Source organism: Watersipora subatra, chromosome 1 (assembly GCF_963576615.1).
Source record: "Watersipora subatra chromosome 1, tzWatSuba1.1, whole genome shotgun sequence".
NCBI classification, from domain to species: Eukaryota; Metazoa; Bryozoa; class Gymnolaemata; order Cheilostomatida; family Watersiporidae; genus Watersipora; species Watersipora subatra.
In genome coordinates, this window is record NC_088708.1 from 39,071,582 (window position 1) to 39,089,071 (window position 17,490).

At 35.4% G+C, this 17,490-nt stretch overlaps 1 protein-coding gene and 1 long non-coding RNA gene across 9 annotated transcripts in view; both read right to left on the reverse strand.

Moving 5' to 3' along the window:
- LOC137398440 (protein FRA10AC1-like) overlaps positions 1 to 17,490 on the reverse strand; it is a 37,775-nt gene that overhangs the window by 2,751 nt on the left and 17,534 nt on the right. For 2 of the 6 annotated variants that reach the window (XM_068084570.1, XM_068084554.1), the window contains exons 9-10: positions 17,318 to 17,387; positions 1,303 to 1,444 (exon numbers count right to left, since the gene is read on the reverse strand). In XM_068084570.1, the coding sequence (XP_067940671.1) occupies positions 17,345 to 17,387 (43 nt within the window). In that variant the 3' untranslated portion in view covers positions 1,303 to 1,444; positions 17,318 to 17,344. Of the gene's footprint in view, positions 1 to 788; positions 1,445 to 1,768; positions 1,801 to 17,313; positions 17,388 to 17,490 lie in introns of those variants that run through there. The other 4 variants (XM_068084551.1, XM_068084558.1, XM_068084563.1 and 1 more) reach the window with 4 other exon arrangements.
- LOC137398522 (uncharacterized) lies at positions 8,590 to 12,064 on the reverse strand. 3 transcript variants are annotated; one of them, XR_010978957.1, is made up of 6 exons: positions 11,758 to 12,064; positions 11,384 to 11,567; positions 11,074 to 11,246; positions 10,791 to 10,809; positions 9,284 to 9,406; positions 8,590 to 9,098 (listed from the first exon to the last, which is right to left on the reverse strand). It is a non-coding gene; the product is annotated as an uncharacterized lncRNA (long non-coding RNA). The 3 variants fall into 3 exon arrangements; XR_010978955.1 differs by having other exon boundaries at positions 8,590 to 9,406; XR_010978958.1 differs by lacking the exon at positions 10,791 to 10,809 and having other exon boundaries at positions 8,590 to 9,406.

Genomic DNA, 17,490 nt, shown 5'->3' on the forward strand with positions numbered 1-17,490 from the left:
ACTGTAGACTGGTAGAATTGGTAGTCGCTACCCAAATGTTTACACAACATTTGGAGAAAGTGAGTAGAACAAATTTTAAATTTTCATTATTTGAGGCCTTTGAAACATTCATAATAATGCATCTGTAGCTGGATTTAAAATTTTATTCTAGCCAACATGAGCAAATACAAAATAAGATATATGCCAATAGAGCCGCGTAAGAGTAGACTTTTATCGCAAATAGCCGATGTGAATACGAGATATAGAGACAGGTTGTATAACGCGTGACATCATTTTGGGCCAGTCTGGGCACGTTTTTGTGGCTTGAGCGTTTGTACGGCGATCAGATTTTTTCGATTTTAATCTTCAAATATCTTGGCAATGAGATCGCGTAACACAACAAACAACATATCAACTGATAGAGAAAAAAATGCTTTATTTTAAGATCAACTCAAATTTGACGCAACCACATCTTTAAACAATTTCAACAGAGTAAATTATAAGAGCATTATAACCCGGTCAAGTAGCAGGACAACCTAGCAATGCAGATAATTAAAACTTTCGGCCAATTTAAAGTCTAACCTACAAAAAGGATATTCTTATTTAACTTGCGATTACAAGGTAAAGCAGACTTCAACATTTTATGACTAGATAATGTCACAAATTTGAAATAATATCTTTATTTAAAAAAATTGATTTAGAAGTTATGCTGTTGAACAGAGATAATAACGTGCAACAGTTCTCAATACCCAAGTCATTCATAATATGCATTGCTCGCCGTTACTCGCCGTTTACCTATAGCAACCCACCTTGTGGCAATCGAGTGAGGGAGTTGCCAGAGAAATCTAGAAAGACCAGACTCTTGAGTTGGCAAATGGAACGAGGCAACTCTTCAAATCTATTATTGGAACAGCAGAGACTCTGAAGGTTGGTAAGGCGTGAAAAGGAGGAGGGCAAATATGACAGGAGATTATTACTGACAGCCAGGCGCTCGAGACACAATAGACTAGAGAGTTGCTCGGGTAGGAAGGAGAGTTTGTTGGTATCGACAGCAAGAACTCGAAGTTGGCTCAAGTTACCGATAACCGTTGGTAATTCCTGCACGTGATAGAATAAACACGCTTCTCTTTCTGGACTGAGCTCCAAAACTTCGAGTTCTGCCAGCTTGAAGAGCTCGAGAGGAAGATTTGCCAGTTCTTTGCCACTCAACTTGATTTTCCTCATGCCTTTGTAAGCAGGATCGTCTGTAGTCATACGCATCCTCAGTTGTTTAGCGCTAATACCAGATGTACCAGATGTAGCAGTCCTCTTTTTATTACCCTTCATCTCGACAGCGACCGACCAACGACTTCTAAGCCAAGTTCAATACTGCTGACACAATTGATTTTGTAAGTTTTCTGTTGCTGTCACACAAGTGCTCCTCTTGTTTACATCAATGTATTACTCTTCAAACACTTGAGAAAAGCTAAAAAGCAAATGGAAGCACTTGTAACACGTTAAACACACAACTGCTCAATGCCCTCACAACTCTGATGGACGGTTGCTAATTGCGTAAGTTTTTCCCCTTTAGTCTTTGACGAATGTCTCTATTAAATGAATTCATGTTTCGTGATGAGATTATTGACAGGTGAACAAACATCACACAATATTGTTTACAGTCTTTGAACATTGTCAATATAGAATAACAAAGCGTTGTTACTTCTATAGTTACACCTTTAACAGCTAATTGTAAAGGAGATTTTAAAGTTGCGTTCTAACAAAAGAACAAAACATCAATTTCTAAACTAACCGCTTTAGAGCTGTACTCGCCACTGTTCACACTCGAGCCTTATGACGATGAATAGGCGAAACGCAAGCATAATTGCTTGATGCAATATTCCAGGTTGCCAATAACACATCTTTGCGGGAAATGTTAGATGAAAAGGGTTCCATTTGCTATCTCCTTGTAATTACTAATACATTACGCGCATATCCTAACTGTATGAAAAGCATTAAAGGTTGACTTGCAACAAAATTCATATTACAGTTATTTGGCATCATAAGATTCACCATGTCTTACTCTGTTGTGTTGTAGGTGCCAAATATGTGGAAATGTGATTACAAGCTCTTAAAAGCTAAAAAACGAACAGTTAATTGCAACCACACGAGACCGCCGTAGTTTGGATTGTCTTTCCAGAACGGCTCAAATGTGACGTACCCTAGGACACTTATGTATTCGCGGCATCTAACTTTCACGTTTTCGCGGTGTCATCTTCTCGCGAAAGTTTCATGTGCGAAACTAAACTATCATAACAAACGAGCGAAAAAGCGAAACTAAATAGCTTTGTTCATTGATACTGTAGAATGGAATTTTATAACGACATTTATTTTAACGACCACTATAGCATCGTTAAAATATAAACCAACAAAATAATTTGACTGTCAAAATTTATTACGTTATTATTTTGCAATTAATTATGATTATTTTCCCATTAAGAATGATTTATAATGATAGGAATTTGATGTCAATGCACACGCATTAGTAGCGTTATCGTTTGCTGGGGACATCAATCAATGCAGTGAGCACCGTGTGTTGAAATAAAATAAGACACACTGACACTCGCAGTACTACGCAAGCAGCATGGCTCTGGAAAGGTTTGGATTCACCACTGACACCTCTTCAATAACTTGTAATTTTTGAGATTTGTTTTGCTTTGAGTGATGTGACTGACGAGACGTTTTAAAATTAAAATAGGCAAAACATGACCGCAATTGAAACGCTCAGAAAAAGACATCTTTTTCTTTCGAGCGTTTTAACAAAGATCAATTTTGCGGGTTTTATTTTAAGTTCATTCGGAGGCTTTTACGCTTTCGATGGGACATGGCCAAGCGGGTGTTTGATAAAACTTAATCTTCTGCAAACCTTTATAAAAGTCGTTAACAAAAATATTTTGCCTCTGATGATGATTAATAATGATGCCTAAGAACTACTAGAAGTGTATGTTTGTCTCTATGGCTTGGAATGAAGTGATATTCTACAGCGATAAAAACCGTGTCCATGGCCGTTGGGCAAATAACTTTTCGAATAAATGATGTTGAGGTCGAGTTATCTGAAGGAATTTATCATTGCGTTGGAACTGACCAAACAAATCCGTTTGAGTTAACCTTGTGTTTGAGATGAAATGTTACATTTTATCTGAGGGCGAGTTATCCGAGTTAGACTGTACTTACCGTAAAAAATTCCCAACAAGTTGGGGCGGCTCAGCTGGCCAGCTGCCCCAGTAAAAACGGGCCTGTTGGTAGTCCAAGAAACAAATATCAGCAAGCGATCAAATTGCGTTATCGACCTTGCCCAAACCATTCTATCTGCGGTTCACAATTACAAACTAGTCGCAAATTGACATTTTTTTTTATCGGTCAACTGAACCTGAGGAATCTAATTATGTTTGTTCCACTGCATTTATTTTCACATCACTATATTTTCGCACTCATCAGAGCTGCGAAATTAAGTTGCTTCGAAATTTTACTCTGTGAGCTACTCACGAAACTAAATACTAGCGAAATATAAGTGTCCTAGGGTAGTTGTTATAGGATGGTTTCTGTTTACAATTTCATGCAATCTCATTCGTCTCAATATTTTCACAAATATACTTCACGCATTCAATAAAACCATGTCTATTGTTCTTACGCGTCTGTTTTATGGTAATTGTAATGCTGTCACTTTTAGCACTGATATCTTTTAACTTACCGTAAAAAATCGTTACACTTTTTAACCTTGGCTCGAAGGAGTACATATCATTGTCTGATAATCATGACAAGCCTGTTGGTTACCTGTGATAATCGAAAAGTGCTGCAAAAATTATTTTCGAAGTATTGGGTCACATGATCAGATTACGACTTGACGATTAGTCCAAGCCGAAACAAAACTGTAAAGTGGCGAGCATCTATATTTGATACGGGGTCTTCGGTAAAATCCGAAGTGTTTGTCATAAACTAGTGCTACGATAAGTTTATATTGAGCTTTGTATTGGCCTTTCAATTCACGTGAGAACATCACGTGACAAGACGATAACCAAACTGTAATGAATACGTCAGATAAGTAAAGAGATTCCAATCTACGGCGGCTTTTCGTTGTTGAGCTTTTAAGAGCTTGTAATTACATTTCCACGTATTTGGCACCTACAACACAACAGAGTAAGACATGGTGAATTTTTTGATACCAAATAACTGTAATGTGAATTTTGTTGCAAGTCAACCTTTAAATGCAGGTCAGAGCAGATATGTGGTTACAATACATGAAAGTAGATGGTTAAAATACATGAAAGCAAGTAGTTACAATACATGAAAGTAGGTAGTTACAATACATGAAAGTAGGTAAGTACAATACATGAAAGTAGGTAGTTACAATACATGAAAGTAGGTAGTTACAATACATGAAAGTAGGTAGTTACAATACATGAGAGTAGGTGGTTACATTACATGAAAGTAGGTAGTTACAATACATGAAAGTAGGTAGTTACAATGCATGAAAGTAGGTAGTTACAATACATGAAAGTAGGTAGTTACAATACATGAAAGTAGGTAGTTACAATACATGAAAGTAGGTAGTTACAATACATGAAAGTAGGTAGTTACAATACATGAAAGTAGGTAGTTACAATACATGAAAGTAGGTAGTTACAATACATGAAAGTAGGTAGTTACAATACATGAAAGTAGGTAGTTACAATACATAAAAGTAGGTAGTTACAATACATGAAAGTAGGTAGTTACAATACATGAAAGTAGGTGGTTACATTACATGAAAGTAGGTAGGTATAATACATGAAAGTAGGTGGTTTCATTACATGAAAGTAGGTAGTTACAATACATGAAAGTAGGTAGTTACAATACATGAAAGTAGGTAGGTACAATACATAAAAGTAGGTGGTTACATTACATGAAAGTAGGTAGTTACAATACATGAAAGTAGGTAGGTACAATACATAAAAGTAGGTGGTTACATTACATGAAAGTAGGTAGTTACAATACATGAAAGTAGGTAGTTACAATACATGAAAGTAGGTAGTTACAATACATGAAAGTAGGTAGTTACAATACATGAAAGTAGGTAGGTACAATACATAGCATTACTGTGATAAAGATGAATATTTTGGTTCATTTATCTCAGTTTTTCCTCTATGCTATTACACTGTACTTTATTATATTAACCAACAACCTCTAAACATTATTCAACAGTCTAAACACGATCTTTGCATAAAAAACACTGTCAGTAAAAACATGCCCCCTTTATTCTGGCACTAGTTGACGCATTTGAGTTTGAAATCTCCTTCTCAGTTTTCAGTTTTTGCGGAAAGCCCTTGGAGTTTTGAGTCATAAGAGCCATGCGATAACGGCAATATTGTTTACTGTATATCTATATAGCAAAAGTGTTACTATTTTTAATAATGGTCCAGAAATATACAGAAAGTCGTAGCACTTGCTGTATCATAATAAACACAGAAATTGCATTTTGCGCTATCAGCTAAGCGCCACCTCTTGTCACATTTTAGATACATATTATATAAATATTTCAGCTTAGATAAATTTTTAAGAAAATTACGTAAAACCTCTATTTGGACGCCACCTTTATTTGATCGCCACCTTGAGAGAAGGATTCAAAAATAGAGCGCTACCCTCAATTTGAACGCCACCTCCATTTCAACGCCACTTCGTCAATGTTTCATATTTATGAACATATAATATCAAGGGACCAGTAAAAAAGTGTCCACAAAATCGTATTAATAATGAATCATTTACATCAATAGCAATCAATTCTGTCGTTGTCACACTTCAAAGCCTTCAGCTTGTTTTGAAAGCAGCTTGTTTTGAAACTTTGAAAGCAGCGCCATAAAAACAATTAATAACTGTCTCAGGCTAATTGCAGTTCCTTTGTTTTGATGTACATCTGTCTATCTATATATAGATATATATATAGATATATATTTCCCAAAGTATGTGTGTCGTATGTGGATATGTCTGTTTGCATTTCGGCTATAGCTATTAAAATCTTGGAATAAAGAATTCGCCCTGAAAACGATTCAATCTCAGCCCCTCTCATTTGCGAGACCGGCGCCGTACTAACAAGGCCAAAAATATTTGATTACTTTGCTAGCTGATTACTTTACGAGAAGCTGGTAGCTCGCTTTATTATTTGTACTCAAATTTTTCATTGGCGATGTGCCAGGCTAATAGCATATGGCAGGCAACTCTAATTACTTCTCATTGTTTATAAGCTGATTTTGAATGCCGGGCAGCACAGCTTTTCGCAAAACCTTTTCGCATTGCATTTGTGCTAAATGCAATGTGTAAAAGTTTTGCTTTGCCAAAAAATTGTTTGGACGCTAATATCGACTAATTATGCAGTGCAGAAGAAGAGTTGAGGTCAGGAGACATCGTGGAAGATCAGCCAAAAGGACTGCCAAAAGATGTTCGCAAATATATATTTTTTTAAATGTTAATTTTTGTTCCTGCATGTAATATAAGTACTGTATGGTTTGTCTATGTCACTTGTTCATGAATATATAATGTATTTGTAGCATTTGAAAGATTGTTATTATATAACTTATAAATTTGTAGATTTATAGCATATTATTCGATAGTATCATTGTAGTATTCTGATTTTACAATTGATCAACACTTGTAACTCTTCTTCTATTGCACATAAAAAGCTAGTTTTAGCTGCAAATTGTAGCAAACATATCAAAGTGTGCAATGAGCTTTTATGCAACATTGGTATATCTATTTATATATATTTCTCAAAGTTGGTCGTATGTGTCTCGTTCCAGCTACAGCTATTAAAATCTCGGAATTAAAATTCCACGTTCTGATGGATTTAAACTCCCGATGAATGCATCTGCAAGTTTTTTTTATCCAAGCGCTCTACCACTGAGCTACATAAGGCATTTTGATCAATGACGTTATCATATTCTGCATACCGTATGCACATGTTAATTATTTTAGCGCTGCGCCCCGTGTTACGATGCCCCTGTTAAAAACATTTTTCGTAAAATTAAATTACTATATCTAGGGCCCATCTAGAGTCAAGGCCAATTCTTCTCATGCAGACAATTATACTATCTCCATAGGAAGAACCTCAACACTCTCTCTCGCTCAGTTCGGTCAGACAAAGACAGCATGATATCTCATTTTTACATTTGTATTAGTATTGAGAGGTACCAGTATCATCTTTTTCAAGGTTTTGATGAATCGCTTCTGGTAAAACAGTAACCTTTTTTATACAAACATGCACACTTCTATGCAAGAATTGTCATTATTAATTTAACATGCTCAGAAATTTTTTTTTCAAATCGTAATAATTGTATCATCACCGATTTATCTTTTGTTGTAATCGTAGCAAAACAGATTTAATTTAGCTATTAGCTATTACTTGCTAATTATTTCAAGCAATTTATATCTAAACCTCTAAAATTTATATCTATAGTTAATTTATATCTAAACCCTCTTTTTGTTGTTTTATTTTTTTAAATTTATTTGACCTGCTCAAACATTTTCCTCGTGACATGAAGTTTGAACGTTACAGTTGTTTGGCAAAGTTTAAAAACCTTTACAGTTGTTTTTATTTTCTTTTAAATTATTTCAACTACACAAAACACCTTTCTGTGGTGATTTGTAGTTTGAAAGTTAGAATGGCAAATGTTGTTATATACATGTTAAATACAAATCAACTTTCTGTGCAAAGACCCTTTTATTACCAGCATGATATCTCAATTTTACATTTGTATCAGTATCAAGAGGTACCAGTATCACCTTTTTCAAAGTTTTGATGGATAGTTTCTGGTGGAATAGTAACCTTTTTATACACACACTTCTATGCAAGAATTGTTATTATTCAACATATTCAGGATTTTTATTTTGTTTTCTCAGTTCATATTAATTGTATCATTACCGAATTGTATTTTATTGTAATCATAACAAAAATTATTTAATTTAATTTAGCTAATACTTCCTAATTATTTCACCTTTACATCTAAACCTTTTTATAGTTGTTTTATTTTTTAAAACTCATTTGACCTGCACAAAACATTTTCCTCATGATATGAAGTTTAAAAGTTGTTCGACAAAGTTTGAAAACCTTTACAGTTGTTTTTATTTTTTCTTAAATTGTTTCAACTACACAAAACGCTCATGATATGTAGTTTGAAAGTTAAAATGGAAAATGTTGTTATTTGTTAAATACAAACCCATTTTCTGTTTCTGTGCAGGCTGTTTTATTACCCGAGCAATGCCGGGTAGTACAGCTAGTATAGATATAAAACAAAAATATGTCTTCAAATTTAGAATAAAATACAAATTGAAAGCTTGATCAAATTTTAAAGTAGGACACAGACTATAATATTATCGCAGGTTAATTGCAAGCGATTGATTAGACTGGTAGAGTAGTCAGTAAGCCACTATCTAAAAAGTGGCCTAAAAATTGAGTTCCGCTCCAGTTACATGGATATACACAATTTAAGTGGTTTCTGGGTCAAAAAAACCTGAATTTTTCAAATCTTGGTAGTAACTCGCTCTAAACCGGCACGATAGCCGGGAAAACAGGGGTGTATAAAAATACGAACAAACCCTCTTCATTACATATGGCAATCATTTAAATTCAAACTGAGCATTAAGTTTTCTTAAATTTATTGACTGAACACTCATATCTTTTAAATGAAAGTAAAACTAAAGGTTTTGATTATAAAAAAATCACAGGGGTGGATAGAAATGCCCCCTTGCTGGCACATGCCTTGCGAATTATCAAACAAGTTAAAAAACATTGATAGTTGATTTGTTTGATTATCCACTGGTCTATGGAAAAGTTAAAACTAGATTATGTTGGAACAAATGAAGAAAATAATGAATTCAAATACACCAGAACTGAAATTAGCCATCAAAGTCGTCGTCCTCTTGGATTTCTCCTTCGTCGTTGTCATCTCCTCCAGCTTTATTCTTACAGTGACAACACTGACAGAACTCAGTGCATTTCAGGTTCTGCTCATAGCAGCCACATTGTCCTGTCTGACATTTACTAGCCTTACATGAGCAAAAGGCATCTTTGAGTACTTCCTCACTCTGTGTGAGATACCATCTTAGCAGAGCACCTAGACAAAAAAGTATGATGATCAGGTTGTAAACTATTATTGGCAAACCAACAGGTTTTTGAGCAATTTAAGATATTCTTGGCTGCAAATCAAATCATGTTTGGTTTTTTTTTCACAAATGAAACATTTTTCCGAGTGAACTAATGAACAATTCATTACTGGCGCTATGTATTGATCATGCATACCTCTCGATATCAGGGGCATCATCATACTTATTGTGGAGCTCTCTTTACTGAGTCATTGATAAGATCTGCTTCATGGTGATCACTTCCCGGCAGAAGGCAGGGCTGAGTCGTGTCTCTAGGTTACTAAAAAAATAAGTAAAACATTATTACAAATGCATATGGTACTGCTTGTTGCAATAGATTCCCATGTACCGTTATGTTCAGATAGCATGTACTGTAATTCCTAAGAAGGTGCTCCCTCACCAAAGAAACAATCATCAATTTTTTTATTGTTTAGAAGGACACCAGTCCAGCATAGGCCATGTTAAGAAGTTTTTCCGATTTCACATACACAGACAGGATGAAAGTGTATTAGGTGTTAGATTATGCATCCTGTTTTGTAGAGTTGCCCCGATTTCGGTATCGGAATTGGTATTGGTGCCGATATGGGTGTTAAGTATCTGAATCATTATCGGCCGATTTTTTCTGAAACTTTCTGAAACTTCCGATACTTTTTACAGATCAACTATTTTGCAGAAAACCATATTTTAGCCTGCAACACTAATAAAAAATCATCAGCGGCAAGCTTCTTACTTTTACCTAATGAATTTCAGGCCTGTCACACAATTTATTTCATGTCTATAGCCTGATAAACACAGCTAAGGTACCTTTTTGCTTTAGTCAGAACGTAATCACAAAGTGTGGTATTTCCCAATTACGGCGATAGGACTTATTGCAGCCGATCACGAGCAAGATAACAAATACGGAGACAAAAACGCAGGGTAATATTTCTGTTTGCTAGCATTACGAAAGTAATTTAAACAGTCGGTGTATAAAGTTATCTATCACTTTCTTGATCCTGACGATACAATGTATCGTTTGTACCGTATAAAAAATGGTAACCTTAGTGGCTTATCGGTATTTAGCCTGTCCTTCATCATCTGTGTCATCACCCTTCAGTACGACTGGCTACATTGATACTGATAGAAGAAAGACATTTCTTACCGAGAGAATTGAATCACTAACGGTAATTAAAACAAACGCTGATTTGCTCTAAACTGGTACAGACGCAGCAGTTGATCCAGCAATAAAAGGGAGACTTCGTTATCACAGAGAGAACTGTACCACTAACAGTAATTACCTTTATTTACAAATTACAAGAAACACAGACTGTTTTGTTACCACATGCACGGTATGTCAGTGTGTGATTTTGCATATACATGTATATTTTTTCCATAAATACAAACAAATAAATACATTAACATTTATATTTTCTTTGCATTATGTTTGTATTTGCATAATAAGAAGAACAACTATCTATGCAACACAACAAATAAGATTACCAATAATCTATGCAACACAAAATAATCTGAAGCGGATTATTTTTCAATGAGAATCGGTATATCGGATCGGTATCTGAATCAGCTGGTGAATTTAGAATCGGGGCATTTCTACTGTTTTGCAAAAGAAATAGCCACATTTCACACAATCTGTATATTGTGCAGTATTACATATATTAGGTTTTTACCTGATTGAGTAAAGATTCACTGAAAAGAAACAGAGTATAGCTGAACTATGGCATGTTATAAATAATTTAAAATCTACATATTAAGTATTGACGTAAATCACAATTTACACACTTTTCATATTTCATTTGGTGCTTTGCTAAAATCTAAGTATATGGTGGACATGTCATATTAGTTTGTACTCTGGTTTTGGTTGATATTGGATGATGGGAGCAGTTATGTACAGAACATCCAGCAATAATGTTCATATTCACACAGATAACAATGTACAGTGATTACACCAACCTGGATGATGCGCCCCGTGTCTTGTGTGTGGGAGTTATACAATGATTTCAGCCCTGGATATTGGTAGTAACACTGTCTGTGGTAACACATCTCCTGAGCGACGGTGTCAGCAGAGAAAAAATGTACCAGGAGGCTATGATCAGCTCTTAGCTCAGCAGCTTGTTTTAATTTACCTTGTAAAAACAAACATAACAATTCAACAAATCTTCACAAATGCTAGATTAATTAGTCCTTACGGTAGACCATGGTTGTGATAAACATAATGCTAAACATGTTGTGATAAACATAAACATAATGTTACCTAACTTACCAGCATCTTTGGTCTCTGCCCTTAGTAGACCATCTCTGATGCGCTTACCAGCTTTCTTAGTCCACCACTCTTTTTTTCCACAAATAACACATAGTTTGGGTAGCGTAGTTTCAGCTCTTATTGAGGATGAGGAGCGCAATTGTTTAGTAGTTGGCTCAGGATCTTCATTCTCATGAGTTACAATCTTGAAAGAAACATGTACCAATAAAATTTAACCAGATGCAGGCATTCATACATTTCATTCATCATTCAGAGTTGTTTAAACAACAGTGAAAACCTAGTTCAAAGTTTGTAATTTTAATTTAATAAATGTAATTAAAAATTTTTAAAACATTAGGTACGGCAGATTAGTTCAGAATTATAAGATTACTTACATTTGACTGTTGTGCTGATTTGAGCTTTGCTAAGCTGGTTATCCTTACATAGCAGGTTTAGTAGATTAAAGGCAGCTCAGCTTTGCTATCATGCAGTAGACTTATCAACAACATCATCATAAGTATAAGAATGTATAAATTCCTTGCACAAAGTTCTTTCAGAATCTTTATTAGTAACTACCCAGTCTTTGGCATACTTCAGCAACTTATCATAGCATTGCTGACTCAGTTGTTTGTGTAGATTTCTTTGGCTAGTGCCTTGAAAGTGGCAGCAACAAATCATAATGCTGATTATCTTACTCAGAAATCAAAAACAAGTCGATTGGAACTCAATTTCTCAATATAAATAAATGCTAGAACTCCACACACTGTATTAACTCATAAACGACCTTGCGCTCTAAACCAATCAAATGGCCGAAATTCGTTTGGCAAGAGAGGGCAACTCCTCAATTTTAGTTCTCCAAACAATCATTAATTCTGAGTGAATGTGCCGGTTTGCAGTGAGTTACTACCTGCCATGTTGTTCAGCACCTTCAACTCTATAACCCACAACTTACACTGTGTATATCCATGCAACTGGAGCGGAACTGAACAATAATTGGAGGTGGCTTACTGACTAGAGATATTTCTCGGCTTCTCCATGCATATTTATTAAGAGACTTTTGACAAGTTGGAGGTAAGTTGGTAGATTTATTGCATTCAAAAGGTTTAATATCTCTCCACCCGAAAAAGAGGGCAAAATATAGGCGACATTCGCTATGCCCACAAAAGAGCTAAATTTATTTTCTCAAAATTCTGACGAGCCATTTAAAAAATACAACACCAGCCTCTATTTGAACGTCACCTGTAATTGACCGTCACTATTAATAAAGGAAGGGTTGAAAAATAGAGCGCCATGGCATTCAATTAGAGGTTTTACGGTATATTTACTACGAAAGTGTAATTTACAGACAGAGCAGTACTAACTCTCTTTAGCTTGTAAACCTTTAAAGGTTGAGTTGCAACAATATTCACATTACAGTTATTTGGTATCAAAAGATTCACCCACTCTTACTCTACTGTGTTGTGGGTGCAAAATATGTAGAAATGTGATTACAAGCTCTTAAAAGCTCAAAAACGAACAGCTAATCGCCGCCATCACGAAACCGCCGTAGATTGGAATCAGTTTATCTCTCTGACGTTGTCAACCCATTTGGTTATTGTTTTGACACGTTAAAAATGGTGAATCTTTTGATACCAAATAATTGTAATGTGAGTTTTGTTGCAAGTCAACCTTCAACTTGATCTATGGCAATGCTTATATCTTTATCAGTTCTTGGTAAAAACACTACTTAACAACATCCATATACCCTAGGACACTTATATTTTGCTAATATTTAGTTTCGTGAGTAGCAAACAGAATAAAATTTTGCTGCAATTTAATTTCGCAGCTCTGATGAGGGCGAAAATATAGTGATGTGAAAATAAATGCAGTGGAACAAACATAATTAGATTCCTCAGGTTCGGTTCAACGGTAAGAAAGTTTTTATCAATTTGGGATTAATTTGTAATTGTGAACCGCAGGTAGAATTGTGTGGGCAATATCGATGATGCACTTTGATTGCTTGCTGCCATTTGTTTCTCGGACTATCAATGAACAAAGCTATTTAATTTCGCGTTTTCGCTCGTTCATTATGATAGTTTGGTTTCACTCATGAAACTTTCGCGAGAAGATGACTCCACGAAAACGCGAAAGTTAGATGAGGCGAATACATAAGTGTCCTAGGGTAGGTCTTGGGTGTCACATGTGCTAACATTCCACAATGCTAGGAAGGAGGTCATGAATCCCGAATTAGTAACCTATTGTAAATTTGGTGTATGTGTAGTGGCATGTGTGCAGGACTGGAGTAGCAGCATAGGGTATAGCTTGACATTGCAAAATGTGTGGTAAAAGGGGACAACTCCGTGTTGACTGCCAATAACCTCTATATATATAGTAAAAATACACGAGATTATATAAATAAATTGTTTTCAATAACAAGAAGATCAACATTATAAAAGATGGAACTAAATTTATCTTTATCTAAAACTATCTAGACTTGACTAAGTAGAGGTGAAAATTAATATTCAGCTGGATTGGAATAAAGGATTGCGCAAAGGGCAGACCAAGGAGAGCAAATATAAATTTGATTTTATAAATATTCTATATTTTAGTCTCAAACCTTCTTTAAATCGGCGTATTAACATCTGAACTATAACAACAATGAGATAAGCTAAGCAGGTTTTTAAAACCTATCTTTCAATATACACATATTTGCGTAGGATGCAATTATTCAGTGCAACTTTTTAGCATTGATGTTAGCAGGTACATAAGCTATTACCAAGTTGCAAGCGTGAAATACACGAATAGCACTCTATGGTGCTTGTCTTGATAGAAACAGATAAAAACTTGTTTTTTACTATGCCTCTCATCTTCTACCAGCCAACCGGAATCCAAGTTTAGACTATACAAGAAGTATAGTCTAATTATAGTCTAAGTGACTAAGTATAGCCTAAACTTAGTCAAAGGTTAATTTTAGCGGGTGTCTGGTAGTACAACTCCAACTATACTTATATTACGTTTCTGACTTGACCTTTTAACATTGTTGTCTCTCTAATGAAAAAGATGTTGTCTGTTTCATTAGTGATTCAAAACACAACGACTGTAAAATGGAAGGGTTTGTAGTAAAATAAAGCTAGTATTGATTTTTGCGGAGGTATGGTGGCACAACCTCATTTAAACGCATAGTTTCCTGTCTCAACCTTTCATTGTTGCACTCTCTAAAATCTACTTGTCAGTTTCACTAGAAGTGGGAATCCTAGCATGAAATCCCTCACAAGGATCCAGCATGTCACTAAGCTATCAAACTAGTCGTGTGTTAACTGATCCTATCAAGCGTAAACGTGCAGTTTGTAACCAATTATCCATTAGATAGAAAGAAGAATCAACTCCCACAAGCTGCCAGAAGAACCGAATGGTTTTTAATACATGGCTAGCTCCAATTAATAATCAAAATCTTACCAACATGAATTTTAAACATTGAAGATAACTTCTTATTTTATGCCAAAAACTGAACTTACGTTTGCATTCGTGTGTCTACCTCCTGTGAGATGATAAAAAAAATCAAGTGAAACTAAGCATTTCTACTGCTGTTTGGGAAATAGTTTATACACACATATGCAAAGATAGTGCACAAGTTTATGCCTACCATTTGCGTTAAGATACACCAGGAAATTTTTTTCTGCACATGAAAATTTTTCATGTTTGTACACGAAAAAAGGATCAACATAAATTTAACAAGAGATATCTTAACCAAATGCCAACTGACCATAAACAGTTGGTTTGACAAGAGTTAACCTGACAACATGCCAACTGACCATGAACAATTGGTTTGACAAGAGTTAACCTAACAACATGCCAACTGACCATGAACGATTGGTTTGACAAGAGTTAACCTGACAACATGCCAACTGACCATGAACAAATGGTTTGACAAGAGTTAACCTAACCACATGCCAACTGACCATGAACAGTTGGTTTGACAAGAGTTAACCTGACAACATGCCAATTGACCATGAACAGTTGGTTTGACAAGAGTTAACCTCACAACATGCCAACTGCCCATGAACAATTGGTTTGACAAGAGTTAACCTAACCACATACCAATTGACCATGAACAGTTGGTTCACAAGAGTTAACCTGACAACATGCCAACTGACCATGAACAATTGGTTTGACAAGAGTTAACATAACCACATGCCAACTGACCATGAACAATTGGTTTGACAAGAGTTAACCTAACCACATGCCAACTGACCATGAACAATTGGTTTAACAAGAGTTAACCTGACAACATGCCAACTGACCATAAACAATTGGTTTAACAAGAGTTAACCTAACCACATGCCAACTGACCATAAACAATTGGTTTAACAAGAGTTAACCTGACCACATGCCAACTGACCATGAACAATTGGTTTGACAAGAGTTAACATAACCACATGCCAACTGACCATGAACAATTGGTTTGACAAGAGTTAACCTGACAACATGCCAACTGACCATGAACAATTGGTTTGACAAGAGTTAACAAAACCACATGCCAACTGACCATGAACAGTTGGTTTGACAAGAGTTAACCTGACAACATGCCAATTGACCATGAACAATTGGTTTGACAAGAGTTAACAAAACCACATGCCAACTGACCATGAACAATTGGTTTGACAAGAGTTCACCTGACAACATGCCAACTGACCATGAACAATTGGTTTGACAAGAGTTAACAAAACCACATGCCAACTGACCATGAACAATTGGTTTGACAAGAGTTAACCTGACAACATGCCAACTGACCATGAACAATTGGTTTGACAAGAGTTAACAAAACCACATGCCAACTGACCATGAACAATTGGTTTGACAAGAGTTCACCTAACCACATGCCAACTGACCATGAACAATTGGCTATCGTATGTGAATGGCCCTCAAAAAATGATGTTTTTTCTGAACGCGGATTAAAACTAACTCTGACAGCCCACTATTCAGTGCAAATTTAAAAAGTAGCACATATACTTAGTTTACCTATTTTTTTCAAAATCACACAGATTATCAGACTTGTGCATGGAATCATTAGGAAAGGTGATGAAGTTTTCTAGAGCGCTATGGAACGCTGGGTGAACTTATTTTTAGCAAACTTTAATAAACACATCATGAATACAATACAAAATAATTGTCCATTATTTGTATTGAATATCAACTGAATAAATGAGTGCTTTCACATTTATTTCATGCATTATTAAAAAAATTAAACAGCTATTTGTATCGTAATTATATTTCATCATAATTGATGATCAAATTAATGTCGATTAACACATTCCAAACTCCCATTAAAGCCTAAATGCTTTTGAGTGGAATTAATAAAGACTACAGACATGACGACATTATCCTGAATTTGTGTCAGAGCTGGTTACCAAACATTTAATTAAGTGCAAACAAAACAAATCCAAAAAACCATTGCTAGTTATGATATGTAACAGCCTTGCTGCTTCCGATTCAAACTAAAAAACTGAGACAAAGGTGATGCTGTTGTTGTAGTGCGGATGAAATAAATCAGTGAATATTGAGATAACTCAACCATGTTTAGCAGATAAATGATCCATCACAACTGATGACATCACAACTGATGACATCACAACTGATGACATCACAACTGATGACATCACAACTGATGACATCACAACTGATGACATCACAACTGATGACATCACAACTGATGACATCACAACTGATGACATCACAATTGATGACATCACAACTGATGACATCACAACTGATGACATCACAATTGATAGGCAACAATAATTAAGCATCAGCCTAAACGTGAGCTTATGTCCCGTTATTGATCTGGAGAGAGTTATCTTTCCACAAATTTTCACCTCCACTTAATTTAAGTAAACCCTGATGTCTGCGGGCAACTCTGAACATCAGAATATTATGATAGTGGGAGCAATGGAGGCACATATGAATACACATACATACTTATCGTAGTCAATGGCTAAGTGGATGTTAGAATAGTAGTTCATTGATCAGGCTGGTCATACGAAAATCGCTACAATAAACATCACAAATGGAGTCATTACATTAGATACATGTACTATCAAAAATTACACATACATGAGAAGTAAACAGTTATATGAAAAATAAAAAAAGTA